Source organism: Zea mays, chromosome 2, assembly GCF_902167145.1.
Source record: "Zea mays cultivar B73 chromosome 2, Zm-B73-REFERENCE-NAM-5.0, whole genome shotgun sequence".
Taxonomy (NCBI): Eukaryota; Viridiplantae; Streptophyta; class Magnoliopsida; order Poales; family Poaceae; genus Zea; species Zea mays.
In genome coordinates this window covers 6,744,304-6,771,319 of record NC_050097.1, presented here as the reverse complement: position 1 = coordinate 6,771,319, position 27,016 = coordinate 6,744,304, and the positions used below count along the sequence as shown (strand labels likewise).

At 47.5% G+C, this 27,016-nt stretch overlaps 1 protein-coding gene and 1 long non-coding RNA gene across 2 annotated transcripts; both read left to right on the top strand.

Annotated features, from left to right (window-relative positions):
- The first annotated feature begins 10,333 nt into the window (after nt 1-10,333).
- Nucleotides 10,334-11,526, top strand: LOC100381709 (Protein MIZU-KUSSEI 1). The gene has a single exon (NM_001174518.1). It carries the CDS (start codon nt 10,437-10,439, stop codon nt 11,373-11,375), a length of 939 nt encoding a protein of 312 aa, NP_001167989.1. The 5' UTR covers nt 10,334-10,436; the 3' UTR covers nt 11,376-11,526.
- A 4,455-nt stretch (nt 11,527-15,981) lies between these two features.
- Nucleotides 15,982-16,981, top strand: LOC103645872 (uncharacterized). Its single transcript, XR_561862.4, has 2 exons — nt 15,982-16,457; nt 16,614-16,981. It is a non-coding gene; the product is annotated as an uncharacterized lncRNA (long non-coding RNA).
- Nucleotides 16,982-27,016: the final 10,035 nt, after the last annotated feature.

Genomic DNA, 27,016 nt, shown 5'->3' with positions numbered 1-27,016 from the left:
TTGCCCGAGAATGCCCCTGGAGAGTTTGCATGTGCCACAGGTAAACCATATAGTGGTCTCCAGTAAGAGTGAGTCTGAGCGCTTGGATTCCTGTAGCAGTCAAGTAGTTGTCAGTCAGCCACTACATGTTGTCTACATTGGCCAGCACCCAGCAGTAGTATACTATGGACACCGTACATAATATATATAGATATATAATAAACGTGTATATATGGCTACGCGAGCAATGTGGCCAAGAGAACGCGTAAACAGTCAACAGGGATGCAGACAGCAGTAAAGGGTAATCCTGTAAATGGCCAACCCTGGTAGTGGGTTGCCCAGAGCCATGGCAGACTCCAGACGCCGGCGGGCAGAGGCATTAACCAGCTGCGACTGCGAGGGCATTGAATTGAAACAGCCTCACCTACCAGTGTTTAATTCCTAGTACTACAGCGTAGGAGTACGTGAGGTTTCGGTCAACATCAACGTCTCGTCTTCTTGATCTAATCGGCACGCTCATCCACTCCTAGACAAGAGCTAATAAAGCAGCTACCTTTTCTCCGTTCCCATGACCAGTCAAGGCATTAATACATTATTAGCTGGCCTGCAAGCTCTGCGTGAGTTTCATGCTATCGCAGATCACTGCACGTCCCATGTGTAGGTTTTCATCTGGCTGCACTGCAGTTAGGGATGAAAACGGTACGGAAAAATCCCGTACCGCCCCGTTCCGATTATCGGTTTTTTTGGATCGTTTTCGTATACTTCGGTTATTTTTCGGTTTCGGGACGAAAACGGGTAGACTGTCTTCGGTAACGGTATCGAAAACGAGCAGACTGTTTTTTCGTTCGTTTTTGCGGTTACCGTTTTGATTCGGGAAAATCCCGTTTTTGTACCGTTTAGGCTATTCGGTTCTGGGCCTTTTAATTCTTGTCTTCCACTCTTCCAGCGATCCAGAATTCCAGATTCCAGCCCAAGGCCCAAGTTGAACACACAAAACGTGAAAACCTAATACCCGACCCTGGTTGCTACCCTGCCGTCCCTGCGTCCCTGCCCTGCTGCCCAGCTGCTGCCTGCTAGCCGCAGCCGCCAGGCGCCACTGCGCCAGCCGCGGCCGCCTCGCCGGACGCCAGCTCGCCCTCTGCCTCTCGCGTCGCGGACCGCCGGACCTCGGTTAGCTCCTGCCTTGTGCTCGATCGTGGCCACCAGCCCACCAGTACACCAGTACACCACGGCTTGCTTTGCTTCACTTCTTCAATGCGTAATGCGTTGACTGCGTTTGGACTTTGGATGTTCCTCTCCACGCAGAACAGGGAGCGGCCTTGTCCATCTGCTGAACTGCTAAAGGGGGCGGTACTCCACTCTCCACTGGACCTGCAGCTAGTCAGTGGCTCAGTGCGGTGCCAGCTTTGTCTCCCGTCAGTCGGTCATGTGATCTGTGCCATAGCGTCAAACTATTAGTATGCTGTTGTATGTGACATGAGTGTAGATATAATTTCTCACTCAAATAATGTCACTATATGTTTATTGATGCTATGAACTTAATATATATTAATGTTTGAATTAAGTCATTCAGTTTATTGTTTGTTTTTGTTAATTACCGACTCAAGTTTCATATATCGATTGTTTTCGACGTATCTTCGTTCTGAATTTTTCGTTTTCGAATGATCGGTAATTTCGATACCGTATACCGACCCGAAACTTTCCGTTTTCGTTTTCGTACCGTTGTTATAAAACAAAACCAAAACCAATATCAGTGTTTTTTCGATCGTTTTCGACCGTTTTCATCCATAACTGCAGTACTGCACCAGCCACGTCGACACGTGAAAGTGATTGAATACGGACCAGGGTACACAGTGTTGTAATCTCTTGCAGCGCTCAGTGGTAAATGAGAGAACAGAGAGAGACAAATGATTGAGACTGTCTGTTTATTGCAGAGATCCTCCTATATATACATGTGTACAAAGGGCATCTGACCCTTGGATCAAATAACTGTAGAGTGGACGGTTGGATGGGTCTTGATCATATTACATTGTTTTGTAACACTCCCCCTTGATCAACCCAAAACCGTTTGATCATCTGCAATTTGTCTTATCTCCTCAAAAAACCCGGCCTGTGGGAAAATAAGGAGTATACAATATCCTTTGGATAATGAGAATAATCTCACATAGTCTCCAAAAGAAAATATACTTGTAATCATCATGTATAAAAACCCCTGTGGGAAAAATCAATGATGAAGCATATAGCTTTGTTGATATTACCTCGTTAAAAACTTTGGATGAGAAAACCTTAGCAAGGCAAAACTCATACAAAGAAAAGAGTGTAATATGATGGTTCAATACAGGTTATATATCATGGGGAATTACTCCCCCTGAACCTTGCAAGCATTTAAGTCTTCTCATACCAATCCCCTCAACACATTTCTGAAATATAGAGTATGGTAGAGACTTTGTGAATAGATCTGCAAGATTATAACAAGATTTTGTTTGCAAGATGTTTATATCCCCTTTTTCCTGAAGTTCATGGGGATAAAACAGTTTAGGAGAAATATGCTTATTGATATTGCTCTTGATATAACCTGTATCCATCTGAACAACACAAGCTGAATTATCTTCATAGATAATTGTTGGTGAGTCAAGAGAACCAATACCACAAGTTGTGAGTATATGATTCACCATTCTACGAAGCCATACACATTCACGTGATGCTTCAAATAATGCAATTATTTTAGAATGGTTGGTGGATGTGGTCACCAAAGTCTGCTTAGACGATTTCCACGAGATGGCAGTTCCACCTTGTAAGAATACGAATCCTGTTTGCGATCGGCCATTGTGGGGATCAGATAAATAGCCAGCATCTGTATACCCAATCAAACTAGGATCATTACTTCTCTTGTAAAAGAGTCCTAGATCCTTTGTGCCATTTAGGTATCGGAAAATATTCTTAATGCCAACCCAGTGTCTTTTCGTTGGGGCAGAACTGTGCCTTGCTAACAAATTTACTGCAAAAGCAATATCCGGCCGGGTATTATTAGCAAGATACATCAATGCACCAATAGCACTGAGATATGGGAACTCCGGTCCCAATACCTGTTCTTCATCATCCCGTGGTCTGAATGGATCTTTCTTTAAATCCAAAGATCTGACCACCATAGGAGTCTTTGAAGGATAAGACATATGCATATTGAATTTTTCCAATACCTTTTGGGTATATGTACTTTGATGTACAAGGATTCCAGAAGGTAAATGCTCAAGTTGTAGACCTAAGCAAAATTTGGTTTTACCCAAATCCTTCATCTCAAATTCCGTCGATAAATGATGACGTGCTTCATCAATATCAAGTTTATTTCCTATGATGTTTAAGTCATCAACATAAACTGATATGATACAGAATCCCACTTTGGATCTTTTGATGAAGACGCACGGGCAATCATCATTTTTCGTGTATCCCTTACGCAAAAGGAATTCACTCAATCGGTTGTACCACATTCTGCCCGATTGTTTTAAGCCATATAATGACTTCTGCAACTTTACACAATACATGTTGCGTTTTGCCTTTGGATTCGGTACATCTATTCCATCAGGAACTTTCATGTATATATCAGAATCCAGTGACCCATAAAGATATGCGGTCACTACGTCCATTAACTGCAAAGATAGACGATTTTGCACTGCCAAAGATATTAAATATCGGAATGTTATTGCACTCATGACTGGTGAATAAGTTTCGTTGAAATCAACGCCGGGTTTTTGCGTAAACCCTTGTGCTACTAGCCTTGCTTTGTATCTCACTACCTCACCATTTTCATTTCATTTCCGAATGAAAACCCACTTATATCCCACAGGGAAGATATCACGTGGTGTAGGTATTACAGCAGAGAAAACTTCTCTTTTGTAAAGCGAGGCTAACTCCGCTTCGATTGCTGCCTTCCATTTGATCCAATCCGAGCGCTTAGTGCACTCTGCCATGGTCTTTGGATCTAGATCATTTTGAAGGTCCTCAGCAATCTTCTCGGAGAAATATATGTCGACATTAGTAGCTTTTCTATCATATGTTTCACCAGTCTCAACATAGTTGATGGCAATTTCATCAATCCTTAGAGATTCATCAGAATTTCCTAAATTGATGTGTCTAGGATTTTCCGATGTCCCAGCCTCGGTTATGTGCACATCCGAGCTGGGTTGTGGATCATCACAATCCACATGATACATTGTATCATTATGGTGTCCTTTTGCATTCACTATTGTTCTTTGCTTCTTAGCAATAGAACATCGCTTATTCACCATACTTCTCCTCTCTAGGAGTTGAGTGGCCTTATTCGGTACTTCCACTCTTTCTGGTGCATTCCTAGCAGGAATGAATGATTTAGTGACACCTTTGTAATTAGTGAATGCATCTGGCAGTTCGTTTGCAAGTCTTTGCAAATGTATAATTTTCTGAACTTGCAGTTCAGTTTCTGAAGTACGTGGATCAGAACCTGGAACACTTTGAGTATTCCAATTTATTTCCTGGCATTCTTTTTGGTACTTAAATTCTCCCCCTAATGCCGGGAAATGTTCCTCATCAAAAATAGAGTCAGCAAAACGGGCTGTAAATAGATCCCCTGTCAAGGGTTCTAAATACTTAATGATCGACGGAGATTGAAATCCCACATAGATCCCCACTTTCCTGTGTGGGCCCATAGCTGTTCTCTGAGGTGGTGAGATTGGAATGTATACACAACATCCAAATTTACGCAAATGGGAAATACTTGGAGGATTTCCACGTACCATTTGTATTGGGGATGTTGAATGGTATGCAGTTGGTCGTAATTGTATAAGGTCAGCAGCGTGCAGAACTGCATGGCCCCAACACGATGAAGGCAATTTGCAATTCATCAATAATGGCCTTGCTATGAGTTTAATCCTCTTGATTAGTGACTCAGCCAAACCATTCTGGGTGTGGACATACGGTACCGAGTGCTGTACTTGAATCCCCAGCGCCATACAATAATCATTGAATGTCTGAGATTTGAATTCAGCAGCATTGTCCATTCGGATTGAACTAATCCGATGTTCAGGAAAATTTGCCTTTAACTTGATAATTTGAGACATTATCTTGGCAAATGCATGGTTGCGTGTTGATAGTAAACACACATGTGACCATCTAGTAGATGCGTCAATCAGTACCATGAAATACCTGAACGGCCCAGAAGTTGGCATAATTGGCCCACAAATATCTCCTTGAATCCTTTCAAGGAATTTAAGCGGTTCAGCTTTAATTTTGAGATATGATGGTCTCAAAATAAGTTTCCCAGTTGCACATGCGGTGCAAACAAAATCCTTAGATTTGGAAAAACTTGTTGTAGGCAAATTATGACCAATTGAATTGCCTGTAATTTTCCTCATCATCCCTATGCCAGGATGACCAAGTCGATCATGCCAAATCTGGAATGCATCAACATCTTGGAAAATTACCTTATATGCAACATGTGCATTGCTCTTAATATATGTATAGTACAACCCTGACGTGAGTGATGGAATTTTCTCGCATATGCGCTTGCCATATTTATTCGGCTTGGTCAAGAAGAGAAACTCTTCTTGATTTTCATCATGGGTTTCAATATGAAATCCATTTTGCCGGATATCTCTAAAACTTAGGAGGGTACGTGTAGAATCAGGATACAATAATGCATCCTCGATCACAATTTCAGTACCCATGGGGAGGGTAATAGTTGCTCGACCAGAGCCAACTATCACAGCATCGCGTCCGGCGATGGTCAAAACTTTCCCATCTCTTTTCTTAAGAGTCTGAAAGTATTTGATCTCCCTAAGTATAGAGTTTGTGGTACAACTGTCCACAAGGCATAATTCCTCTTCCGTCGAGTTGTCATCATTATGCATCTATATATAAAATAAAAATTCTGAATAAGAATTTTATGATGCAACTTAGTACTATACATAACATGATATTTAAATATCACAATGTCGAAACAATATTACAATAATGGTATGGCGACTCAACCAATGAGTTCGCACTACACACAGGACCCAACACTGGTCTTGTAGAGTGTGTTACATCTCAACACATGAGATTGTATACCTCTACTTATTACAACAACATTATAAAGACAGTATAGAACAACCACACAAGCCACAGTGATCATGATCAAATCTCCAAGCGTGAGAGATTTATGCCAAATCTCCAAATGGATCCTTTGACATATACTCAATGATCATATCATCAGATTCATCTTCTTGCAGAAGTGGAGGCTTGTTGTCAACCACATTGAGGTGCTCTTTAGCAAGAGTGTTCTTCAGATCACCAGAAGCCAGTGAAGAACTTCCAACCTCAATTGGTGCTTCAGTAGAATTGAAATGAGCCTCAAAACCAGGCTTATCAGACTTTGGCTTCTTTAGGGATTGTTGATACAAAAGAACAAGGTGCTTAGGGCAAGTGCAATCCCTAGCAAAATGGCCCTCAGTACCACATTTAAGGCAAGCTCTATTGCCCTTAGATGGTAGAGGCTTGCCATTTCCTTTTCCTTTTCCTTTACCTTTCTTGTGGAATTTGATCTTATTGAATTTGCGAGGTCCAGGAGGATTCTTGAAGTTTTTCTTGAATCCTTTCTTATTCCCAGTTTTATGCACATTGAAATGTACCTCAGGCAGAGGGGCAGACCCAGGAGGGCGCTGCTGAGCATTCTTTAGAAGAAGCTCATGATGCTTTTCTGCTTGGGTCAATGTGTGCATGAGTTGAGAATATCTCTGGAAATTGCTAGAGCGATACTGCTGATGCAATATCCTGTCCTCTGGAAGCATGGTAGATAGAGTCTTCTCTATCTTGTCTGCTTCAGAGGGCTCTTTCTCGCAAAATTTCAATTTAGAACAAATGCTATGAAGAGCATGGTTATATTCTGCAACAGATTTAAAATCTTGCAGACGAAGGTGGTTCCACTCATGGTTGGCTGACGGCCATATGAGCTCCTTCTGCTGTTCATAGCGCTCTTTGAGAGCTTTCCACAAGTTATGAGGGCATCTCTCCATAAGGTACTCTTGCTTAAGGTCCTTATGGATGTAAAGCCTCAAAAGGAAAAGTGCTGTGTTCTTTTTAACCTCATTCACTGGATTAGTACCAGTGATGGGTGCTGCAATTGCATCAATGATCCCACGAGAAGCAAAAGTTATTTCAATATCTGAAGCCCAAGTTGGGTAGTTATGCCCATCAAGGGCGAGTTCCTCGAACTCTTTGGTTGACATGTTCCTACAGTCATTACCATGGACATCCATTAATTTACACATAAATTAATAGTCACAATGGTGATGTTGTAAGCTCATTATGCAAAAATTCTTAAAAATTACATATGTAACGAGTTTCTTGAAGGTTCCAAACCTTCCCATGGAATACATACTTTGAATTTTAGTAAGCATAGTATAGATAATCCTCAAATTAATGAGGTAGATCTAGTAGTGGGCAAGAAACTTGCTGCCTAAAAGCACGGTCTCTGGGCTGATAAGTTCCCGGAGGAACAAACCGCAGCCAATGCTTAGGTCTCCACTACTCATGCTCTACAAATTATCAAAGTAAAATTCACTAACTCTTACATGTGATATGAGTTGCCTGAAGGTTCCAAACCTTCCAATTGAATAAATACTTTGAATTTTAGTAAGCATAGTATAGATAATCCTCAAATTAATGAGGTAGATCTAGTAGTGGGCAAGAAACTTGCTGCCTAAAAGCACGGTCTCTAGGCAGATAAGTTCATAAATGAACAAACCGCAGCCAATGCTTAGGTCTCCACTACCCATGCTCTACTAATTATCAAAGTAAAATTCAATAACTCCATATCCTGTTATTTTGGATAGCACGTATAGGTAATCATCCCGAGGGATGTAGACCTCATAGAGATAGGCATTCCAAATGCTGCCACAAGCACGGTCTCTGGGCTACTAAATTATATAAAGAATTTAGTGCAGCCAATGCTTAGGACTCTATCTCCCTATGCTCTTAATCCAAAATAATGTAATTCCATTTTTGCATGAGTTTTATTAAGTCTGAACTTAATAAATGCTATATTTATATGCAAACATAAATGAATGCGTAAATCATAGCAAGTAGAGATATGTGAATTATTAATGTAAAACAAACAATAATTCACGAACTAAAATCTGCTATATATACAATAAAACAGATATGTCTTTACAATATATGCAGTCTAAATTACGAATTTAGACGCCTAAGATAACTTTGAATTGAAATCACATATAAAACGGAGTCTTATACTGAAATTCAGAATTTAAAATGGTAAAACAGGCTATATTAGGCCTCTGAAAGTAGCCCAGGCGGCCTGCCAGGCGAGCCAGGCAGCGGCCAGAGGCCTGCACGCCGGCCCAGCCCAGCTGGCCTGCCCAGGCGGCCCAACAGAGGCCCATGAAGCCTATTTTATATTGGGGCGGCTAGGGTTTCCAACCCTAACCGCCCCCAGCCGCCGTCAAGCACCAGGGGCCTATCCCAGCCGCCGCCAGGAGCCCAAAGCTCCCAGCCGTCGCCAGGGCCGTTCGCCGCCAGGGCCATCCCGCGCCCGCCTTCGAGTGGGCTCGACCGCCCCTGCCTGAGGCCGCCTGGCTTGCGCGCCAGGCCGCGCCGAGCGCGCCTTGGCTGGCCGCTCCGAGTGCCTGCGCCAGGACGGGCGGCCACGCCTGCTGGAGGACCGGCCGAGCCGCCGTCGGATCGAGACGCGCCAGGACGGGCGGCCACGCCTGCTGGAGGACCGGCCGAGCCGCCGTCGGATCGAGACGCGCCAGGTGGGGAGCCGCGCCGATCCTCTAGTGCCAGCCGAGTGCCGTGCCGAGGGCAGCTTGCCTGAGGACCCGCACCGGGGTTCCACTAGGGAGCCGCCGCTTGAGGGTGAGGGCGGGCCCGCCTACTCCCTGCTCGTCGGGCGCCTCGGGTCGCTGCCGGGCGTTGCCGAGAAGGCCACGCCGAGCGCCTGCGATGGGGGCAAGCCGAGCGCCGCCATCGACGTTGCTCGCGCCAAGAGGGCCCTCCGGTGCCGGTCTGCGTCGCGGCAGACCAAGGCAGGGACGCGTGTACCGCTCCCGTGGCCACGCAGAGGTCGCGCCGATCCCCCACCCTCTCCCCCCAACCGGCCGGTGTGGCGGTAACCGCCACAGGCCGGACCGAGGGCCATTAGGCCCTCCTATTGGAGGATGAAGATGGGGCCACCCCGTTTGGGCGGTGGCCAGTGAGGATGATGCGTCCGCGCGGAGCATCGACGGCACGCGGGGGCTGCCCACGACGGGCAGCAATGGTCCCGACGACCACAGGCACTGGTGGAGATGGCGAACGACGAGCAACTGCCGCTGCAGTGGGCGGAGGCGGTGGTGGTGCCGCCAAATCGACATCCATGGGGGCCGATGCGGACGATCCCGCGTCAAACACCGGCGCCGGTGGCGACGGGGATGCAATGGGGAGTCCACACTCCACCACTGGCAGCGGAACCACCGCTGTCCATCCATGGAGAACGCAGAAGTGCACATTTTGCACTTGCACACGGCGTTCGGGGATCGCGTGCACCGGTGGAAGCGCTGCGGCTTGCCCAACGGTGAACGCTTCCAACATCACATCATCAACAATATGAAGAACTTCGCGCATACGGCGTATGCGCATGGAAACGGTATGCTCCATAACTTGCTGTTGATGTGTAGATCGATCTTGCTGTTCTTGTCAAGAACAGCGTGTTCTTCTTCTTCTCTGATTTTCCCTTGAGGCGTGCTGATAACGTGTTGTAATCTCTTGCAGCGCTCAGTGGTAAATGAGAGAACAGAGAGAGACAAATGATTGAGACTGTCTGTTTATTGCAGAGATCCTCCTATATATACATGTGTACAAAGAGCATCTGACCTTTGGATCAAATAACTGTAGAGTGGACGGTTGGATGGGTCTTGATCATATTACATTGTTTTGTAACACACAGGATGGTAGTAGCTGCCTTCGTCTTCGTGGCAGTGGCAGCCAGCATTTATAATCCTCCAGCCACGTCCTCCCTCGCCTCGTCTCGTCTGCAATAAAAGCGGCGTCGAGACGAGGCAACCGCGTTTCCGATGGGCTTGGCTGAAACCGCCTGTCCACTCTACTGGGCCTCATAGTGGGCTCGGTTACGAGGAAGCACTTTGGGCCTCGATCCAACGAATCGCGCAGCTCGAATTGGTCGGCGGTATAGCCCGTACCCCCAGAATAGCGCAGCGGAGGACTCGGCCGCCCGCGGTGGCGCTTTTGGCGCCAGTGGCTCCTGACCACGCTAACGAGACGGACAGCAAAACTCCTCGCCATGCCCAGATCCACCACCTCCGGCTATCCATTGCGCCCGGAGCCGGCCGATCGGGGGAGCGCAGCAGGCGGGCCGCGCCGGCCGCCGCACCACCGGGTAGCCCAGGCCGCGCGCGCGCGCCGTCCAGCTCGTCTGCTGTCGCTCCTCCGTGATGGCCGACGTCGACGTGGACGCCAACAACGAGGCCGAGCAAAGGACGCGCTCGGAGCCGGGGACCTCCATGTCGCCGTCATCGGAGGCCGACGACGACACGGCCAGCAGTACACCCAACGAGTCCCCGGCGCGCGCCTTCGCGGGGCACACGCTCGAGGAGCCGCCTCGGCGGCGGGCGCCGTCCCGGCGGTCCCGTCCCGTTCGGATGCTCCAGAGCGTGTGCCGGTCGCTCCCGCTGCTGAACCCGCGGTGCGGGCGGCCGATGATGCAGGCCGGGGCGTGCCGGATCGCGGCGCCGTCGTCGCGGCCCGCCGCCGCCGCCGCCGCGCCGTCGTCGGACTCATCGAGCTCGCTGCTGACGCAGCTCATCGCGTCGTCCTCCTTCGGCGGGGCCGCGTCGTCGCGCCGCCGCCTCACCGGCACGCTCTTCGGCTACCGCGACGGCCGCGTGTCGCTGTCGCTGCAGCAGAACGCGCGGTGCCAGCCCACGCTGGTGGTCGAGCTGGCGCTCCCGACGCACGCGCTGCTCCGCGAGCTCGGCGCCCACGCGGGCGCGCGCATCGTGCTGGAGGTCGAGAAGCGCGCCGAGCAGGGCACCGCCGACGGCAACGAGGCCATCGCCACCACCGACCACGACGGGTGGGTGCTGGAGGAGCTCATGTGGACCATGTTCTGCAACGGCAAGAGGGTGGGCTACGCGGTGCGGCGGGACCCCACCGAGGAGGACATCGCCGTGCTGGAGACGCTGTGGGCCGTCTCCATGGGCGGCGGCGTGCTCCCCGGCAGGTCGGACATGGACGGCCCCGACGGCGAGATGGCGTACATGCGCGGGAGCTTCGAGCACACCGTCGGGTCCCGGGACTCGGAGTCGCTCTACATGGTCGGACCGCCCGGCGGCGACTGCCCGGAGCTCGCCATCTTCTTCGTTAGGCTATGAATTGAACCGAGCGAACCATACGAATCGAACAATACAGTGTACACGTCGCAGTCGTGGTGTCTAATCTCTCGCCTGGTCTCGTTCGTTGTTCAGCAGCCTCAGCTAGCGTCAGAGATATTATTCATTTGCCCCATCAAAAGATTTTTCAAGCAAAAGGAAAAAAACAAAATCCGAAAAAGCCTGGACGTTCGTCCGTTTGACAGGTCACGTCGTCGATGGACAACCGGGGCCGGCCATCTCGGCCGGGTAGCACTAGCTGTCGCCTGCTCGCTGCTGCCTGGGTGGCTGGGCTCCCTGTTGCAGCGTGGCATGCATGAACCGATCCAAACGATGCACGCAAGCAGAGGCACAGTGGCAGTGCGCGGACGAACGACGGACGTGCACACCTTTGGCAGAGACGAGCACTGTCAGTGTCAGTCACGAGAGCATAGCTTTTTAATAGTTTATGTCACGTGGTTCCGTAAAACAATGCGCGGCTCCCCGACGAGTAGGGGTGTAAACGGGCCGTTACGGACGGATAGTAGCTTATCCGGCCTGTATCCTACCCTAATGTATTTAAAACGGATTCGTGATGATCTGGTGCCAGTTCAGGCTGCAGATCCTCAAGCATCTGGTCCATCCTATCAACATCATCTTCACCGTCATCAACTTCTACTTCTGCTGCTCGTTCAACATCTTCACCATGGAGATACCAGACCTTATAGCCTGGCACGAAACCATACGAACACAGGTGTAGTGTGACCTGCCTCTTGGTGTGGCTCGTCATATTTCTACATTTATTGCATGGACACCTAATGTTATCTATTTGTGACAAAGCAGCTGCATGGTACAGAAACATCTGCGTCTTGGCAAACCATTCACTTGTGTGACACCCACCCTTCTTGAAACCTTCATACATCCAATCACGTCTATCACCCATATTGCGGCTGTGTGTACGAGTAAGAATTGTGTGTGTGAGACATTCATGTTTATAAACGTCACACATACATCTATAGATAAATAGTTAAACTATATATATACATAACATAACTATATATATACATAACATAAACATCACACATACATCTATATATATACATAACATAACTATATATATACATAACACATAAACGTCACACATACATATATATATACATAACATATCATCCAATTCATTAACTAATAACATTAAACAACACATTTTATATTTGCAACATAAAATTAAAAATATGAAGACTAATAACACTGTTAATTAACAAATTTAAACAAAACTTAATCACATAATAGTTAACTCCCGTCGGCCATAAAAAACCGACGAAAATAAAACATTACAATATATATAATATACCTTGAATGCTTTGCGCGGGCGACGGTGGTGCGCGGACGACGGTGGTGTACGACGTCGGTGGACGACGTCGATGTGGGGAAGCCGCGGCTACCGTGGACGGCGGCGAGTGACGGCGTTGGGCGGGCGACGGCGTTCGGCGGCGGTCGTCGGGCGCCCGGGCGGGGGCGGGAGCGGTGGCCGTGGGCGCGGGGCGGCGCGGCGTGGGACCGGCAGCCGTGGGCGGGGGCGGCGGCCGTGGGCTCGGTGCGGCGGCTGGGCGAGCGGTGTGACGGCGGCGCGACGGTGGGCGAGCGGGGCGGCGCCGGGACGGCGGCTGGGCGAGCGGCGTGACGGCGGCGGTGCGGCGGGCGAGCGGGGCGGCGGGAGAGCGGGGCGGCGGCGGGGCGGCAACGTCGGCCGGCGGCGTGCGGGCGGCGGTGGGCAAAACGGCGGCGCGGGCGCGGGCGTAGAGAGAGCGCGGTGAAAGAAACAGAAAGGAAGAAGAAAGACACGGCGGTGGTTATTTCGAATAACTCCCGTCGGCCTGGCGGCACGGCTGACGGGAGTTATTTAATCGCCGTCGGCTGTACGCGCGGCCGACGGGAGTTATTTAATCGTCGGCGGCTTTACGCGCGGCCGACGGGAGTTAGTTAATCCCCGTCGGCTACGTTGACTGGCCGACGGGAATTAAATAATTTTCGTCGGCCTTACTTTGGCCGACGGGGATTAATTAATTCCCGTCGGCCCGCACGCAGGCCGACGGGAATGCTTTGAATTGCTGTAGTGCCTGTATCCTACCCTAATGTATTTAAAACGGATTCGGGATCGGATACAGATAGTTAGAAACGAGACGGATACGGATACAGGGACCGGATATTTATCCGGGCGGATAAGTGACAGATATGGATATTATTTGATCGGATATCGGATACTTGTCGGATAATGCATTAATTGATTATCATAAAATATTCTTGTTCGACCACGAAATTGTAAGTAAATTAATACTAATAAACATTTAATAGAAGATAATCTCAAGTTCCCACATAAAAATGGTAAAGTGAAGTATTGATTATGTTGAAACTTGGATACTTAGAGTGATTTCACGTGTAACTCACGCAATAAGTGGAAATAAAATAGAAGAAACGTTGACATCATGTGAATTTTATGGTCCCATTATTTTTTATAACTATATGTGGCCATATGTTGTACCTTTGTATAATTTCATAGATTTCTGAGGCTATTTGTACATTATTAATTTCTTTCTATATAAAATCATCAAAATATAATCAAAATTCATAAATACACTAGTTTTGACCCAAAATTGCAAACAGCTTACCAAAACAAATAAACATTATATTCAAATAAAACCTCAAGTCTCCACATGAAAATGATAAGTGAAATATTAATTATGTTGAAACTTCGATAGATAAAATGATATCACGTGTAACTCACGCAATAAGTGGGAGTGGAATGGAAGAAACATCAACATATTGTGGATTTTATAGTCGAAATGTTTTTAGAACTATACGTGAATATATGTTGTGTCCCCGTAAAAATTCATGATTTTTTAGACTATTTGGTGTATTATTAATTTATTGTTGTAGAAAATCATCAAAATACAATTAAATTCATAAAAATATTGTAGCGTCGACCGGAAATTGCAAATAAGTTACCAATATTAATAAATAGTTTATAAAAAGATAATCCTAAGTTCCCACATGGAGATAATCTTAAGTCACCACATGAAAATGATAAAGTCTATTATTTTGATATAAATTTAGACATTATTTCAATGATTTTGGCCTAAAAATATGTTTAAACAAAAATGTGTTGTACTACAAAGTTATAGATCTCTTCGAGCTCTACAATTTTCATATAAACTTTATCTTCATCCGATTTCATATGTAAAAGTTATGATTTTATAACTATATTATTATGCAGAAAAAGAAAAAACGGGTAGTACTCGTTCCGTATCCGACCCGAACCCGAAGCTGTACTATTCGGGCATTATCCGTATTCGTCCCGAATATAAAAATATCCGTATCTGTATCCGAAAAATGGTCCCGAATCAGTACCCGTATCCGGTACCCGTTTTGGGTATGCTGCCTGTTTTCACCCCTACCGGGGAGGGCATTGATGGACAGGCAGTTTAGCCCTGTTCGTCTCGTCTCGTGGATGGAGCCATGCTGGGCTTGAGGGGCCTGGGGCCGGCCGGGACGACGACATCGACACGTGCGGCGCGCTGTCCAGATTGCAGAGGCGCTCGGCTCAGACGCCGCCGCTGCCGCTGCCGCTGCCCGTGCCCCGGCTGCTCCTGCTCGGTACGGTTGTCGCCGTACGCGGTGCGCCCGCCCGTGTGCCCTGCTTGCGACTGCGACTGCGAGGACGTCGTCAGCGCGTGCGTGCAAGTGCATGCATGCATGGCGGGGTGGGGTGGGGGACACGCTGCACGGTAAAGCTAGCGAGATCTCTCAAATCTACCGTCGCCGCCGGCCGCGACGCTCACGTACGTTTTCCGCCATGGTGCATGCATGGGGCGTTATCAGCAGCCAGGTGCAGAGATTCTCCAGATATGAAACGATGGTAATGCTGCCCGTTGCCCGTGCCGCGTGGCATGGCATGCAATGCAGCACACAGGGCGCCACACGGATGGACGTCGGCATCGCTCGCCGCACTACTGGACATGCACTGCACACGTCCATTTACGAGCACATGGGTGCTCTCGCAGTCGCAGGCAGCAGGGGCTCTTGTCGTCGAACGTTTTCACGTGCGTCCTGTGATGAACTGATGATGAGGCTCGTCAGGCTGACACCGTGTGTTTGGTTCGTGAATTGTGACTGCCGCTGCTCTGCAGTGTTGGGTCCGTCCGCCTAGGCACATCAGCACTGCTCCTACTCCTGCTCCTGTCACCTTCAAAGTTCAGATGGCCGCCCATATATATAATCGCAGTCGCAGCGCTTAATAACTTGGGTAAAGTAGCTAGTAGTTCTGTAAAATGGCAAGCGATGATCCAGCTCGCCTCGATCGATGCATGATTGTAGCCACACTAGCCAGCAGCTCCAGCTCTATGCATGTTACGCACCTAGCACTGAAATTGAGGCTTGCACGGAACTACTACATGCTCTAGCTACTACGACATGGCGCGTGCAGGGAGATTCTCCAGTCTTTTCGCGCCAGTCGACAGGCGTCCAAGGACAAGCCCTTTGCATGCAACACAACGCTCAGTCACTCCACTGCCAGCCCTGCCACTCCCTATGCGCAGCAGGAGCAAGGCGCAGCATGATCCCAAAGAGTCAGTCGACCCAGAGCTCAGGGGCATGGCAGCGCCCCATGCCCATGCCCCAAGCTATGTAGCTAGTCCTGTGGCCGCGCTGGCCCGTCCCTCACTCCCTTGCTATGTATGCTATTGCTACCCATCCACTATCGATCATCGCGGGCATAAACTAATCCGGCCGGCTGCGGCTGCAGCTACTCATCGGCAAAGCTGCAGTATAAATTCAGGGGAGCTCCATCGACGAGTGAGCTCCCTGGGGGACCAGGCTGGGAGAGCCCCCCCGTCAGGCCCCCTCCTCCTCCTGGTCTCCTCTCTTCTATCCGAGCTCGGCATTCAGGGCTACTACACCTGCTTACATCCATCGTTCATGCATGGTGCATACAATGGTATGCGCATATGCACTGCATTGTTCGTTCAGAATAAATAAGTAGACCATGCAACTGCTACATACACAGTGGAAAGGTTTTTGATCGAGAGGCAACGCAATTGCAATGGTGATCAGGTACGGATTTATCTGGACACATTTAGTTCCATGCATCATATATGCATGGTTAGTTCTTCTTCAGTCCAAATTTCTGTGGTTTATTTTCTGCCCATGCATGCGTCTCTGAACTTCGTTATGTTCTCTGCGCGCGCGCGCGCGTGTATGTGATCGAAGGATACAAGCAGGGTGTGGTCGAGGTCGATCGTGCATCATGGCCGCATGCATGCATGGGAGATGCAGCAGGCGTTGGCGTCGTCTGTCGCCACAGCTTGGATAGCGGAACCAAAAAAAAAAAAGGGTCATGTGGCTAGCAGCTTCTGTTTATTTTCACTTTCTTCGTTCATCGCATGCTCTTGTTGTTCACTGTTGTACTATCTAGTAGTTCTCTTTATCTGGTGCTTGCAATCTAATTCTCCGCTTCCTTGTCGTGACATTTTTTTTTCTTTCAATGGTCGATGTCTTCGTCATGAATGCTTTGTACTCTGCGTATATCGGTATGCAGTTGTACGTGCCCTTTATTAACACTTCCACTGTTCTATATACTTAGACATTAATAGTGTGTTTGGTTTGAGGAATGAAGTGATCCATCTTCTTCTCACTCATCACTTTTTATTTGGTTTGTGAAATAAAATGAGTTGATCTATCACCACCATATTCATCATAATAAGCCAATAATTAGTATATACATCAGGAGTGGGTTGATTCCACTAAAATTGATAGAATGAACTTATGTTGCATCACCTCATGAAGCATAGAGTGACTCCACAAACCAAACACACCATAAAAGCATCATTACACCAAGCGTATGGTTGATATAAAAATAGTTGTTAGAACATATAGAGAGGGGGGGTTCAACTGATAAAGTTGTTATTGTGAAAGGGTGTGTAGCCTTAGTACCATCTTTAGGTCCTGTCTGTTTATCCTCAAAATTCTACAATCCATATTAATAAATAAGTTAAGAGGCAAACAAACAGCATACATTATTAGCATAAATTATTAAAGTGGATTATATTATCTAGGTACTCCCAATATATTGAAATAGAAGTTGTTTATGATATGATTGTGCATACCAATGAGTGGTTAATTAGGGTGACATTTGTCATATTTGCCCATCTTAAATAGCTCTGCGGCTGTATTATGGACAAAAAACCATGCATCTTGATTCGTTGTCACGGTTCAATGCACAAGAGGTCCTAGGATTGACTCCCTCCCTTCTCAACATATGTTTTTTTGCAGCGTGCTACATAGAAAACAAAGAGTTGGAGGGGCAAAGTCGTCCAAATAAAGTACTAACATCCAAACCTACACGTAATGGCAGGAGCGCTCTGCCTCTCGATTAAGAAGAATGTAATTTATCTAGTTTTAAAGAAAACCGAGTCTGAAACCTACACATAGTGCACGCCAGATAAGTCGGCGGAAGACCCAACAAATAACCTAGACAATGGCAGCCCCCTCTCCCCCCCCACAAACTTCATCTAGCGTCATCGTTGCAAGCTCAACACAAGGGGCGAGCAACTCTGACTTCTCAAGTCGGACAACACACGTCCAAATGAACTCAACGACGACTACACTCAAACACCGGCACACAAGGAGGAAGACCGCGACACGCCATCGTTACCAAGCCTCGACACGCCTCACGCGAGACATCTGATCTGATTCTTCACAATGAGCAAGTATCCTTATCGCCGAACACCGGGAACAAGCAAACACCTAGAGCTACAAATGCCCAGGCACCATCGAGCCAAGCGGAGCGACGAAAAGCCTCCACAATGTCGACAACCCCACAAATTGAAGGTCTTCTGGGCAGCGCCTTCGAGAAGGAGAAACGACGCCAAATCGCCGTCACCACTGCCCGCCTAGAACATACCAAGCAAAGTTTTCTCCGAAGACCCAGTAGAGCAGCGAAGATCGTCAGCACCAAGGAGAAAGTTGCAGGGACAGTCACATTGATGTCATCCTACCAAGCTGTCGCGTGTTGCCACCTTCTGTTGTCTACCAACGCACCAACCCAACAGGCTCCAACCTTAAAGTCTCGATGTCGGCCGAGCAGCCAGCGAGAAACCACAAGAAGGCTAAGGTGAGGACACCCAAACGAAGGGTGAGGGGTCCAAGGACGATACTATCAATAGGGTAGGACTGGTGTCCGCGCGTGTCACCGTTGTTCGCCTGCAAGCGGGTATGACTTTCGCTGAAGGACCTCCCACCACACGTCAGGATCCAGCCGGCCCACCCACACCACCGGCGAAAGGGAAGTGGAGAGATGGATCTGGCTGAGGAGGCTCAAAATCCGGTCTCCAGTCAACCGAGGAGCGTGGACCGAAGCTGAACCAGCGAGGACGCCGCCCTATGGCCATGACCCACCACTTGCTGCTCCGCCACGTCGAACTCGCCATTGCCAGCTGCAGGTCCACTGTCAGGCTAAGGCCCATGTGGCCCATGTCCCTGACCCAACCTCCGCGCCACGAGCACGAGCAAGCCGTGCAACCACCGCCACAGCTGGGGGCCAGCCACACTAGATCAAACATTGTTTAGTACTCTCCATTGTTAAGAAACAGATCCTAAATACATCCTATGGTACCATGTTGTGTGTCTTCCGCTTAAAATATTGTGTAGTGGTGTGGGTTGTACACTTGTAAATGCCATCGATTACATTTGTGCGTGTCCGTCGTTCATCTCTTGCGCAGCCTATTTGACTCCATGCACGACGTGATATATACCTTGATGAGTTTTGAACGCTCTGCCAATCAGAGAGACTATCCAGCTAGCGAAGTGCGAACACGTACGTGTTGATCTTGTCGCTAGCTTGTCCACATGTCGGCCGGTGAGAATCGTAGATGTCCGCTACGTTGCTGTGCCAGGAAACGCTGCGGTGACGACCACTCGACCAGTGGCTGATGGTTCCGCAGCTGCAGCTGCAGCACCTCCTGCTCTTCTCGGGCGACCAGCTGCCGAGTGCCGGCCTTCGAAACAGCCGTCCAGTCACTGTTGGATTAATGTGGGCTTGGCCCAAATTAATATTCAATAATAGTCAATGCTAATGGCCCACTTTAATGCTATGGTGTACTAATTATTTAGTACCATATTGGAAGTTCAAAGGACAAATCAATCAACTTAAATAGGTGGACCATTGGTGCATCTTTTGAGAAGTTGAGAAAAGGATGAAAGACTGCCACACGCGCGCGCGCGCCGCCGCTGCCGGGCTCGTGGTAGATCGGACCTTGGTCCGAATATTCCTTTCAAATGGTTGCGCATTTTGCCTGGAGCGATGACCGTCATGATAACCGTCCGTTTCCTGTGTCCGTTGTTCTTCTCTCTCCTTCTGACTGCCTATAAGAATGGAGAGGGAGGGCTCTTCCAGTGACGCGAATTATCTCACATGAATTGCAAACAACACATTCCCGTCCCATCTTCTGCGAGCACAGAGAGAGTGGGAGAGCAGGCCTCCGAAATCACCGACCGCAGAGATACACTTGCACGGGTGTGCGGGCGATCAGATTTTTGGGGAGCGTCTTCGCGACTGCTCGCGTGATCTGTTTGTCCAGCTGCTTCGTTCACAGCTTGCTGTTCGTCGCCTTCCCGAGTTGACGCGTGCTGCTGTTCTTCTTCCCGGCGACCGTTCGAGGGACTGCACAGCGTACATCTTCCTGCACCGACTTCGTACGGCTACATCGAACAAACACACGAGATGTCTCGTGTGAATGGAGCCACTAATGCCTTGAGCATCGGTCCCTCCGCTGGGTACACTCTGTTCTTCGTATTTGTGCATGTTTCATTGCTGTTTACTACTTATGCGAGTAATTATACACACATGCACATACATGTCATCACATATATCGCACTGTTTTTCTGGATTAAATTAAAACTAAAAATGCCTAACTTTCTAACAATCCAAAAATCTGATATTAGGCATTTTTCTGTTAGTGGTTTTGCTGCTGCGTTAAAACCAAGTGAACCTTTTGATGGGACGTTTTACAAGAGATGGCGTAGTAAGATGATACTGTGGTTGACCGCAATGAACTGCTATCACGCCGCACAGGGGAAACCCGAACAGTTCACTCCTGAAGAGGAGAGAATGTTCGACGTTGCCGATAACCTGTTTCGAGGCGTCGTGATTGGCGCTCTTGCCAACAAGTATGTTGATTCTTATCTAACGTGCACATCTGCAAAAGAGTTATGAGATGCATTAGATGAGAAGTTTGGTGTTTCTGATGCTGGTAGCGAGCTGTACATCATGGAGCAGCTATTTGACTATAAGATGGTGGAAAACCGTCCTGTAGTTGAACAGGCTCATGAAATACAGGCACTGGCTAAAGAACTCGAACAATTCCCATGTGTCTTGCCTGACAAGTTCGTGGCCGGCGGTATTATCGCTAAACTGCCACCTTCTTGGACGGACTTTGCTACGTACCACTCTAAAACATAAGAGACAAGAGTTTAGCGTGGCTGAACTTATTGGTTCTCTTGATGTTGAGGAGAGGGCGAGAGCAAAAGACACTCGTGGAAAAGGAGTTGAGACTTCTAGTGCCAATATGGTACAAAAGAAGAACTCCAATGCATCACATAATAATAAAAAGAAGAACAAGCAACAGAATGCCACGAAGCCCAAGCAGGCAGCCTCGTTCAAAAAGAAGAACAAAGGAGCTGGTTGCTTTGTTTGCGGGAGTACTGATCATTGGGCAAGCGCTTGTCCAGACCGCAAATTTAAGCAAGAGAAAAAACCAGCTCAAGAGAAGAAAACAGTAAACATGGTTGTTAGCGAGACTGCAGAAGGAACATCGGGGTATGGTAATCTTTTACCTACTGTTCTTTCAGTGTGTCAATCCCCTGAGTGGTGGGCTGATACCGGTGCTAATATTCATGTGTGTGCTGATATTTCTTTATTTTCTTCTTATCAGTGCAAAGGGACTGGAGCCTTGCTGATGGGGAACGGATCACATGCGCGTGTTCTTGGTGTTGGTACAGTCATTCTGAAGTTTACTTCGGGAAAGACGGTGCTATTGAAGAACGTGCAGCATGTCCCCTCCATCAAAAAGAATCTAGTTAGTGGCTCTCAATTGTGTCGAGATGGCTACAAAATTGTCTTTGAGTCTAATAAATGTATACTGTCTAAGTATGGAACGTTTGTTGGAAAAGGCTATGACAGCGGAGGCTTGTTCCGCTTATCTTTGCATGATGCGTGTAATAAGTCTGTGAACAATGTTGTTTCGAATGAGTCGTATATTTAGCATTCACGACTTTGTCATATCAATTTTGGTTGTGTCTCGCGGTTAGCAGATTTAAATTTAATCCCAAAATTTGATTTAGTCAAAGGTTCTAAGTGCCAGGTGTGCGTGCAATCTAAGCAACCTCGCAAGCCTCACAAGGCTGCGGAGGCGAGGAATTTGGCACCACTAGACTTAATACATTCCGATTTATGTGAGATGAACGGAATATTGACTAAAGGAGGCAAGCGATATTTTATTACTTTTATCGATGACTCTACTAGATTTTGTTATGTGTATCTCTTAAAATCAAAAGATGAAGCTTTGCATTATTTTAAGACCTACAAAGCTGAAGTTGAAAATCAACTCGAGAGGAAAATTAAACGGTTAAGGTCTGATCGTGGTGGAGAATATTTTTCGGGTAATTTTTCTGATTTTTGTGTGGAACATGGTATTATTCATGAGAGGACACCGCCATACTCACCACAATCCAATGGGGTTGCTGAAAGAAAGAACCGTACTCTAACTGATTTGGTTAACGCCATGTTAGAGACTTCAGGGCTATCTAAGGAATGGTGGGGTGAGGCGATCTTGACGGCGTGTCATGTCCTGAATAAAGTTCCCACAAAGAACAAAGAAATCACACCATTCGAGGAATGGGAAAAGAAGAAATTAAATATCTCCTATTTGCGCACCTGGGGTTGTTTGGCTAAAGTGAATGTGCCAATTAACAAGAAGCGCAAATTAGGACCGAAAACTGTTGATTGTGTTTTCCTTGGGTATGCTTTCCACAGCATTGGATATAGGTTTTTAATTATAAACTCTGGAGTACCGGACATGTTGGTTGGTACAATTATGGAGTCCAGAGATGCTACGTTTTTTGAGGACGAATTTCCCATGAAAGCTACACATGATACGTCTAATGATGAACCAACGATACCCCATGAGCATTTTATTCTGGTAGAACACACTGAGGAATCCCATATACATAATCATGTGGAAAATGACAATGTATCAACTCGAAAGAGTAAGAGACCAAGGATTGCAAAGTCCTTTGGTGATGATTACATTGTATATCTTGTGGATGACACACCAAGTACCATTGAAGAGGCATATTCCTCTCCTGATGCTGACTTTTGGAAGGAAGCAATAAGGAGTGAGATGGATTCTATTATGTCTAATGCAACTTGGGAGGTAGTTGAGCGTCCTTATGGGTGTAAGCCCATTGGAAGTAAATGGGTGTTCAAGAAAAAACTTAGGCCTGATGGTACTATTGAAAGGTACAAGGCGAGGCTTGTAATTAAAGGCTATTCACAGAAGGAAGGTGAGGATTTCTTTGATACTTATTCACCTGTGGCTCGATTGACCACAATTCGTGTGCTACTTTCTTTGGCTGCCTCTCATGGTCTACTCGTCAATCAAATGGATGTTAAGACAGCATTCCTAAATGGAGAGCTAGATGAGGAAATTTACATGGAGCAGCCAGCTGGGTTTGTAGCAAACGGTCAAGAAGGCATGGTGTGTAAATTATTGAAATCTTTATATGGCCTAAAACAAGCACCTAAGCAATGGCATGAAAAGTTCGATAGAACTTTGACATCTGCCGGTTTTGTTGTGAACGAAGCAGACAAGTGTGTATACTATCGGTATGGTGGGGGCGAGGGAGTAATTTTATGCCTATATGTTGATGACATTCTAATCTTGGGGACGAGTCTTGATGTGATTAAAGAGACAAAAGACTTTCTGTCTAATAATTTTGAAATGAAAGATTTGGGAGAAGCTGATGTTATTCTTAACATTAAGCTACTGAGAGAAGGCATTGGTGGGATCACACTTGTGCAATCCCATTATGTGGAAAAGGTTTTGAGTCGCTTTGGTTTTAGCGAATGTGAACCTGCTCCAACGCCTTATGATCCTAGTAAGCTATTAAAGAAAAATCAAAGGATAGCTAGGGATCAATTGAGATATTCCCAAATAATTGGTTCACTCATGTATTTAGCTAGCGCTACGAGGCCTGACATCTCATTTGCTGTGAGCAAACTTAGTCGATTTGTTTCAAATCCGGGAGATGATCACTGACGTGCTCTTGAGAGAGTTTTGCGCTATCTAAAGGGTACTATGAGTTTAGGCATCCATTATACCGGGTACCCAACAGTTCTGGAGGGTTATTGTGATGCAAACTGGATATCTGATGCTGATGAGATATATGCCACAAGTGGATATGTGTTTTCACTTGGAGGTGGTGCTGTTTCATGGAAGTCTTGCAAGCAGACCATCTTAACGAGGTCGACTATGGAAGCAGAACTCACAGCATTAGATACCGCTTCAGTTGAGGCTGAGTGGCTTCGTGAACTCCTTATGGATTTACCGGTGGTTGAAAAACCTGTGCCGGCTATTTCCATGAACTGTGATAATCAGACTGTGATAATTAAGATAAACAGTTCTAAGGATAATATGAAGTCGACAAGGCACATAAAGAGGCGTTTGAAATCTGTCAGGAAATTGAGAAACTCCGGAGTAATAGCGTTGGATTATGTCCATACGTCTAAAAATCTGGCAGATCAATTTACTAAGGGGCTATCACGTAGTGTGATAGATAGTGCATCAAGTGAGATGGGCATGAGACCCACCTAAAGTTTATCATAGTGGTAACCTGTTCTATGTGATCGGAGATCCCGTGAATTAGAATGGTGAAACAAGCTAGTGGTAGACTGAGAGGAAAGACCCTTAATAAGGCTCATTTCAGATGCATATCTTTCCTTACTGTAAGGTAGGTTGGTGTTTACACCTTAATATGTTCCTAGTGGCTTTGTGAAGCAAAGATGTTGTCCTACAGAACATCTTTAGAGGAACATACCTATATGGGTTAACTGCTGAGCCACGGCCACGGCCCGGCCCGGCCGGCGGCGGCGGCGCGCGCGCGCGCGCGTGTGGCAGTCCTTCATCCTTTTCTCAACTTCTCAATAGATGCACCAATGGTCCACCTATTTAAGTTGATTGATTTGTCCTTTGAACTTCCAATATGGTACTAAATAATTAGTACACCATAGCATTAAAGTGGGTCATTAGCATTGACTATTATTGAATATTAATTTGGGCCAAGCCCACATTAATCCAACAATCCCCACCAAATGCTAAGTCACACAAAAAAGCTCTCATCATCTCAAACGTTTGATATACTGGTGTTTCGATGGAGACTGTTAAGTTGAACATCCACCTAGAACTTAGACTACACTTGACCACAACTACACAATGGACTAGGCCTTGAATTGGCAGTTTTGCGTGGAATGAGTTTCATCTAAACTCTTTACCAGTACTAGATTGCTGAACGCATCCCCTCTGGTTGGAGCATATAAGTCAAACTCCATAGCCTTTCATGGGTATCTAGAAACCACCCAGATCTCATAAACTGTGACTAGCAGTTAACCCATATAGGTATGTTCCTCTAAAGATGTTCTGTAGGACAACATCGCGTGATCTGTTTGTCCAGCTGCTTCGTTCACAGCTTGCTGTTCGTCGCCTTCCCGAGTTGACGCGTGCTGCTGTTCTTCTTCCCGGCGACCGTTCGAGGAACTGCACAGCGTACATCTTCCTGCACCGACTTCGTACGGCTACATCGAACAAACACACGAGATGTCTCGTGTGAATGGAGCCACTGATGCCTTGAGCATCGGTCCCTCCGCTGGGTACACTCTGTTCTTCGTATTTGTGCATGTTTCATTGCTGTTTACTACTTATGCGAGTAATTATACACACATGCACATACATGTCATCACATATATCGCACTGTTTTTCTGGATTAAATTAAAACTAAAAATGCCTAACTTTCTAACAGTCACTCCGTTCCTCCCTCGCGGCGGCCGTGGCCACCTTCGCCCCGCTCGTCGGTAAGCTCGTCCATCTCGCGCACATCGGCGACGTCGCCATCCGCTGCTCCGCCTCCGACGACGACGGCATCAGGTTCGTGGCGGCGGCGGAGTCCAAGGCCGACGTCCGCCGCCTCGGCGGCGGTGGGGAGCACGACGTGCAGACGTTCGAGCGCCTCGTTCCGGAGGTGGAGATGGGCGAGCTGCCTGCGCCGCTGCCGGCCGTGCAGGCCACGCGTCTCGGGGGTGGCGGGATGGCCCTCGATCGGTGTCACGCTGCACCACGGCGTCGCCGACGGGCGGTCGGTTTGTGGAGGCGAGGGCAGCGGCGTGCGAGGGGGGGACGCGCACGCGCTGCCTGAGCCGCCGCCTCCGTCCTTCGATCGCAGCCTACCTCGCGGCGTGGAGCTCGGCAGCTCGCCCGTAGCGTCCTCAGAAAGTACGCGCCGAACATGCCTCTGGGATGGTAGTATCGATTTCTCAGTATTTGTACGATCACGCCGCCGATTCTGCAAGAGGACCGGCTGCGGTTCACCCGCTGGAAGTTCACCGTGGACGCACAGCACATCGAACGACTGAAGCAGCGCGTCGGAGAAGAGTCCCAAGGGGCGCCGCCGTGCCAGGAACGGCGACGGGGTGTAGCACTGTAGCTGCCGGTGTCCATGCTGCGGCGGGCGCACATGGACGCGTCCAAGTCGGAGTTCCTTGACGTTCACGAATCACGATGGGGCAATGATGATGTACAAACTGTTCGTAGCCCCCGTGCAATAATTGAGACCTGGTTGATGCGCGTGAAAGAACCTTGCACGACGCATGGTTCCGGACCACGTCAGTGATCTCGGCGTCGCCGCCCTGGTCACCACGATCCTCGACGACGACTTGAAGGCTTGCAGCTTTGGGTCCGTGTCCATCACACCCCACGGCGCGTACTGGCTCGTTTTGTGTCCTGCCGTGTGCCTTACATCTGTTTTCTCCGTATGGTGAATGCGCTCTCTGGGACACATGGCCGTTCAACCCACAACGAGGTCCTGGGCCTATCGACAACACGACGCCGACTCTAGCAGAGCCAAGTTGGCGAATGTTCAGATGTTGGTAGCTATAGATGTTAGATATTCAGACAATTTCAGGCATACATTAATCTAAAAAAATTGCAAACGTTTATACATATCGTATATGTGCACGTGTATTTATTATATTTATATGAAACTCCCTCCGTCTCCAAGTAAGATTCATTTTAGCTTTTGGTTTTTATTTCTGTATTTAAATGGATGATGATGATCTAGACATATATAAGACACATACATTAATTATCGTATGAATCTATTAAAAACCTAAAACAAATTCTAATTTAGGACAGAGAGAGTAAATGACGTAAAGATGAAAAATATCAATTCTAGTGAGTAAACATAGGGCGTGTTTTAATGCACTAGAGCTTATCATTAGTTGGCTAAAAAATTGCTAGTAGAATTAGCTAGTTAATAAATAGTTAGATAATTATTAACTAATTTAC